This window comes from Anoplophora glabripennis, unplaced genomic scaffold, assembly GCF_000390285.2.
Source record: "Anoplophora glabripennis isolate ALB-LARVAE unplaced genomic scaffold, Agla_2.0 scaffold593, whole genome shotgun sequence".
Taxonomy (NCBI): domain Eukaryota; kingdom Metazoa; phylum Arthropoda; class Insecta; order Coleoptera; family Cerambycidae; genus Anoplophora; species Anoplophora glabripennis.
This window is the reverse complement of record NW_019416681.1, coordinates 68,414-75,827: the sequence shown is the minus strand read 5'-3', so window position 1 is coordinate 75,827 and position 7,414 is coordinate 68,414. Positions and strand designations below refer to the sequence as shown.

Genomic DNA, 7,414 nt, shown 5'->3' with positions numbered 1-7,414 from the left:
AGTAAAATTATCTTCAAAATGGGCACTTTTCTTGTTTTTTTGCAATAACTTTTTTGTTTATTAACCGATTTTATTTTAACAAGTCTCATTTTGTAGATAATTATACTCCCTATAAGCTGTCTGTGAGTCACTTTTCGCTAAAATTGATGGTTTTCCCTGCAAAGTGAAAAAACTGTTTTCCCCACTTATTTGTTTAAATAGAAAAGTTAGCTAATAAAAGTTTTTGACTCACGAGACGAGGGATGTCTTGTATTATATTCCTTTAGACAATTTTACAATAATCTAGCGGATAGGACTTTTTTCGAGTTTCTCTTTTATTTTCGCTAATTTTTCTGGTGTAATAGACTTAGCTTGTACGTATGAGAGAGAAAAATGACCCACTAATCAATGTATTTTTACTATTTTCACTCCTTCTGAAAAATAGCACTTTTGTTAGTAGTCGGCCACTCATATGTCAGTAGTCGGTCATGCCTATATCAGTTGTCGGCCCTGATTAAAAGTACAAATTTTTACCAGACCCGTACTTACCTTATTTATTTTTATATGTTATAAGGCAGGTTAGTAGGTTATAAAAAATAAATTAGGTTTGAATGAAGGAATAAAAATATACTTTCGTAAATAACAAAAATAAACTTGAAAATAATAAAATATGTACATCGGTTAGGTACCATACCTACCTACTTATAACTTTAACTCTAAAACAAAATTTTTGGTGTGGATTGCACAACCTTTGTGGGATTAAACTAAAATCCATATAATATTATTTTTATATCATATATAATATAATATAATATTATTTTTGGTGTTGATTAGGTACATAAATTGCAGTAAAAGTCTAAATCGATAACTTCTTTTAGCTAATTCTCGTTTTTTTTCTTTAATTTTCTCTTGGGCCTCCTTTTCCTTTTCTTTGTCACTGTAATATGTTCTCCACGCCTTAGCTGAAATTGCACTTGTTGGTCCTGATTTCGGTCTTTTTGACTTAAGTAGTGGTTTTGGATATGTTAAGTGTTTGTCAAATGCAGAGATGCTGGTTTTATTTGTAAGGTTTAATTCATGGTTTTTAGCTGCAGAAATGAATTCTTCATTGCTAGTTCCTTTATGTAAAATATCAACTTTTAATATCTTTATCTTGGATTCGTTGGTCGGTATTAAAATGGATTTGGTGTTTCCAGAAACTCCAACACATTCTTCATTGGTTTTTGTTGCTTCACTTTCCTTGGCCAAAATATCAAATGGTAAAATATTGGATTCGTTGGTCGGTATTAAAATGGATTTGGTGTTTTCAGATGCAGCAACACATTCTTCATTGGTTTTTGTTGCTTCACTTTCCCTGGCCAAAATATCAACTGGTAAAATATTGAGTTCGTTGGTCGGTATTAAAGTTGATTTGGAATTATCTGAATCAGTAACACATTCTTCAATGGTCATTGTTGCTTCACTTTCCTTGGCCAAAATATCAACTGGTAAAATATTGAGTTCGTTGGTCGGTATTAAAGTTGATTTGGAATTATAAGAATCAGTAACACATTTTTTAATGGCCATTGTTGATTCACTTTTCTTAGGCAAAATATTAAGTGCGTTGGTCGGCAACAAAGCGAGAAGCCCATCGTTATTGACTACATATTCCCCTATATCACAATTTTCACGTTCAGCCATAGTTTCACAAGCAGATTGATTGCGAAGTCGTAGGCTTTTCTCAAATGTTTTCAATTCCATCAATATTTTATTTACATCTTCAGCTCGTTGATCAAAGTTGGATTTTAATCTTATTAAAACTTTCTGTGCACTCTCAAAATCGGTAGGCGTTAGGTCTCTTCTTGGTCGTTTGTCATAACGTTGCCGCCGTTATTAATATTTTCGTCATTCATATTTTCTAGCGTATTCTGAATACACTTGGTATAATCCACAGCTTCCATATTATATGGGTATAAACCGCATCGCCTAAATCCATTTTTTATGTGCTCAGACATTTTTGTATTTTCTATTGCCTGTTTGAACACCGAGGCGAAATAAACTTTAGTTAGGGTTTTGTCCTCATTCTCACTTTGCCAGCTTCTGACCGCTTGTCGCCAGTACTCTTTTAGAGGCTTGAAGACTGCAACGTCCGCAGGTTGCATAATATGAGTGGCATTTGCTGGTAATGCGTACAATATGATCCCATTTTTGTCACAAAGCTGACTTAACTCGACTGACATATGGGACCGATGTCCATCGACAAAAAATAATACTGGTTTTTTAATATTTTGTTCCAAAATCGATTGGTGCAGCCCGTTCGCTACATACTCAAAAAAGACGTCCGACCGCATCCAACCGCTGTCAGTTTTACCTAATATCCAATTTTCCGGCATATTTTCTGCGATAGCTCGCGGCGGCTTGATATATGGATAAACCACGCAAGGCGGGCATAGTTTTCCGGCCGCGGAAAATGTGACAAGGACAGTTACATTATCTTTTTCGCTCCCTTTCTTCACTTCATAAAGGTTTTTATATCCCTTAGCAGCCAGGACTTTCCCTGTTTTAGGGCACAGACTAAAGCCACTTTCGTCGGCGTTGAACATTCGTGACGGATCTTCCAACACGTCAGTTGCATCTATACACTTTAAGTATATTTCCAGTTCACGGAACCACGATTGAATGAATTCTTTGGTCAGTTTGCCTCTCGACTTATCCACAGATTCTGCTGTTCTGGCCGAAACTTCTGGATGCCTTTTTAAAAACGAGAGGAACCATTTTTGTCCGGGTCTGCCATTTAGGGTTTTTAGCTTTCTGAAATAAATAATTTCGAGATAATTTCAAATTTTTAGTCGAAAAACGAAGTTGAAAGTCATTTAAAATTTCGTGGCCGACTAATGGTAAAAGCAGCATTTTATGTTTATTCCAATAGACGGCCATTTGACTAAATCTCTTTTTGTACTTTTATTACTGGTTATTTGTACGGCCGACTACTGACAGGAAGAATCAACCCGTTAAATCTTAGACGATGATACCAGAAACATCTATATATCTCAGAGAATGAGTAGGATAAGGACGAAAATAAAACGTACATAACTTTCCAATAGTCGGCCGTCGTGGCCGACCACTGGCTAGTCTATTAAAAGTGCTCGCCAGTGACCGGCACCCTTTATATTAAGGTTAATTTGAAAAAATATACTTTTTAGATCAAATATTATGATATTTAAACATATATTCTACCACCAGAACACAACAGAACACATATAACTTAAGCAAGTAAAATTTGACTTACCTTTGCATTGTCCATAGTGCAAGTTTAGACCTATTTGAAACACAACATCCAACAGAAATCACAAACAAGCTTACATTTGGCGGGATTTATCGGTCCTGAGGTTTGCTACAGTTAAACTGACATTTGACATTCGGGTTGCATAGATATGAAAGATGTTAGCTAGATTATAAAACACTGAAAATTCCAGGGAGATTCAAGTTATTTCGCAATAAAGTGGTTTCTGGCCTACTGGCGCATTCACCCTAAAAATCAATTAAACATATCCTACTATTTTTTTTTAAATATAAGTATTCAACATTAACCTCCATCAAGCGCATCGGTGTAAAAAGTTAATTGCGTCCTCAATTTTTTTTTTAATAAAAAAATCATCTCGGCTTCGGAAGGTCGTAGAAAAACATTTTTTTTTTAAATTCGTGAAAAAATGTCGGCAGTTTCTTTCTTTAAAAGTTATTTTCATAAAATAAAAATTGAAATAGTTATTTGAAAAAAACATAACTAAAAACAGTGCAACTTTTTCAGTCATTTTTTGATCCTTAAAATTAATAAAATCTTCAACATTTTTTTTAATAGCATGATAATATAACTCTTTACGAAGAAAATAAACCGAAAATCGTTACTGTAGGTCTATCCGCTGAGAAGATCTAGCCAATTTTCTTGAGCGCCTTTTTTTCAAAAAATCGATATATCGAAAAATAATTAATATTTTAAAATTTTTCAAAAATGATTCTTTTTGGCTTGCCGCGGGCTATACTTGCAGTAAATAGCAAGTATGGGAACGTAAATGTAAACGAGTTCTAGAATAATAGAAAAGAGTAGATTTTTAACGGGTTTTTCGATATATCTCGAAAAGTAACGAATCAATCGATACTTACAAAAAATCAGTCGTTAGATCTTTTTAAAGCTTTCTCATTTATAATTTTTCAATCGCTGCTATATTTTTTTAGTTATTTTAGAAAAACCGTTTTTTGCAACTGCGATTTTTTTTAACCATGTTCGCCATTTTGGATCGAGTTTAAAGAATAAGAAAATCAATTTAAAATTTAATATCCTATACGGTCATATTTTTTTTGTCCAGGTAATAATTTCTGTAAGCATTTATCTATAATGGTTGGACTAATATACCTTTGAGTAATTTTATTCAAAATAGTTTTTGTTGTGGCTCGCTTAAGCGCATACAGTTTCACATATTTCGTGAAAGCATCCACGTTGACCAATAACATTGTTACTCCTACGTGAAATAGGCAAAGGACCCATCAGGTCTAAACAAACCAATTCCCCTGGCTTTTGCACTACTATAGGGTGCATTAAACCCTGGAGATTCAGACGTCGCTTAGACGGTTTCGCTTTTTGACAAAGACTACAAGCCGCTACGTATTGCCTTATGTGCCGTTGCATTCGTGGCTAATAGAATTTCTATTTCATTCTATCATAAATTTTTTATTTACCGAAGTGACCAAGTTCCTCGTGACATGCCTTAATCAATCCTACCCGTTGACTTACTGGGACACACAACTTATAACCCGGATTGTCACTAGTTCGTCTTTTAAACAAAATACCGTTATATACAGGGTGTTTATTAATTGAATGCCGATACTTAAGGGTGTGAATCCTTGGGTCATTTTAAGAAGAAAACTTGATATCAACATATGTCCTAAACCTCTTAATTTTTGAGCTACAGGTGTTACAGTTTTAAGAAAAAATTTACTTTTTTATTATAATTTTCTTATCACTCCAGATATTTTTATGAAATTTTGTACACACCTATTAATCATTAAGGAGCATTGTTTGATGAAAAAAATGTTTTAAAATCTTTGCCAATGACGTCCGTACGAGGTTTGAACTAAACATTTTTGAAGAAAAAAAATGGTACGCTACTGCTTTTTCTAAAAACTAAAATTATTTTNCTATGCCGGCTAACAGCATGTACTCTTGTAGACTCAAGGAGTGGGCTGTGTGACTGTGGAAAACTCTCTTATCGGTAATTGTGCTAACTGGGCGCCCCTGATTTTAATATTATATGTGAAACAGACAAATTCTAATATGTACTACTAAAGAAAAACCATAAAATTTAGTGTCTAGACTATTTTATATTCGTCAAATTAACAAATGTCATATCAATGTCAAATGTCAATCAAGTATGTGGCAACAGTGTATAGCCACAACACAACTCTAATGACTAAACTGTACAAAAACGGAATGTAGCCACTTGGCTAAACTTAAACTACATACAAAAATGAAGTATTAATCGAAAATAACTACAAAACGTTTGTCAAATTAAAGTAGGAATTTCACGATTTAGACACAAACTTATAGTTAATTCACCCGCGAGAGATCTCTATAGTGGTTGTAGCACTTTTTTGTAGGCTAGCCTGATTATCGAAAATATAGTTATAACTTACAAAATGTAGATTGGAATTCGAATATCATCAGTTTCATACTCCTAGGAACTGCAAGGTACTTTTACCAAACTGATATTTTAACAGGATATAATTTAGAACTTTTTATTTGTACTTAATCACTCAGTTCTCCTGTACCAGTCGCCATCTTCCTCGCCTCTCACCAGCGTTCGCCTATTCGACTTTACCATCGACCAAACTGCGGCCATTCGCGCAACCCTTTTTAAACTTAAGCAGTATTCGCCTACTTGATTTGTCTGCGCACTACTCTGATCAATAGATGGCATTATTTAGACCATTTATTAAATAAATTACAATTAAACATTATTGAATGTGATCCTTCACGCTTTATATAGATTTTAAAATAGGGACCGTTACAAGTTCATACATATCTTGCAAATACAAATGACAGTTTTTAGTATATAAATAATATCCAGTAGAATAGAAACTGAAATCATTTTTTTAATACACTCCAGATGTAGATCCCAGTTTCCCGATCGTTCTGCTTCTATGAATAGTTTAATTAAAGTTACATTGTTAAAATATTGAATCCACAATTGAGCAGTGGGTTCATTTTGCTTTAAGTTCTCTAAACGTAATGAAAATTTTTCAAAATTGGGACTACCCCCTGTGTATATAATAATAATAATAATAATAATAATAAATGTCTATATAATACTGAAAAAAATAAAATTAACAATTAGGAATTGTGGTTGGCGCCGTTCAGCTACGCTGCTCTTCCACGTAACCAACCAAGAACAAATAAGAACAAATGTAGTGTCCATATAAACCATATAGGCGAGTACACAAATAGAACACTAGCATACATAGTGCATAAAGAACATACAAAAAGTGGAATTAATATAATAGAACGTAATATGACAAATACACATTATAAATTAAGAAGTAATAGAACGAGATGAAAATAAGAGGGTTTTGATCTGTTTTTTGAAAGAAAATACGGAGGACGCATTTTTTATGTAAGTAGGCAAGGAGTTGTAAATTTTGACAGCATTGTACAGAAAAGAGCGTTCATATTGCGCAGTACTATGTTTAGGGACTTCATACCAGCCACAATGTCGAGTTGAACGAGAATGAATGTCGGTACCCTTTTTCAATTTATCAAATAAATATTTTGGAGTTTTAAATGTATTAATCTTGTAAACTAAAGTTGCTAAATGTGAGGTAAATCTTTGATCTAAGGTTAACCATTTTACTGAAGAAAAAGAACTAGATATATGATCATATTTTCGTAATCCGCAAGAGAATCGAACACAACAATTTTGAATTCTTTGAAGAGTAGCTTTATCTCTTGATAACAAAGCTGGCCAATATACTACATCACAATATGCTAAATGTGAGAGAATGAGGGAGTCACATAATTTAATTTTAATAGATTTATCTAACACGTCTTTACTTAGATAAAGCATTTTTAGGATACAGTATGACTTTTTTGTTAAATAAGTCACATGATTATCAAACCGCAGTCTATCATCAATTCGTAAGCCTAAACTCTTAACTTGTTTTACAAACGTTAATGATTTATTACACAAAATAATATTGAAATTGAGGTCATTTATAATACTTTCAGATTTATTTCCAAACATTATCATTTCGGTTTTATTTTCATTCAATAATAGATTATGTGCTCGTGCGACCATTGTTATTGAATTTAAATCTTCATTGATATATTCTGAAGCTAAAGGTATATTAGATAAGTGAAAAGAAAAATATAGTTGAGTATCATCAGCGTACTGATGCATTTTACAAT

The 7,414-nt window shown here is 33.0% G+C and overlaps 1 protein-coding gene across 1 annotated transcript in view; it reads right to left on the bottom strand.

Moving 5' to 3' along the window:
* LOC111691833 overlaps positions 1–1,659 on the bottom strand; it is a 17,662-nt gene extending 16,003 nt beyond the window's left edge. The window contains exon 1 of the mRNA XM_023455231.1: positions 849–1,659. Coding sequence (XP_023310999.1) covers positions 849–1,659 — 811 coding nt within the window. The remainder of the gene's footprint in view (positions 1–848) is intronic.
* Positions 1,660–7,414: the final 5,755 nt, after the last annotated feature.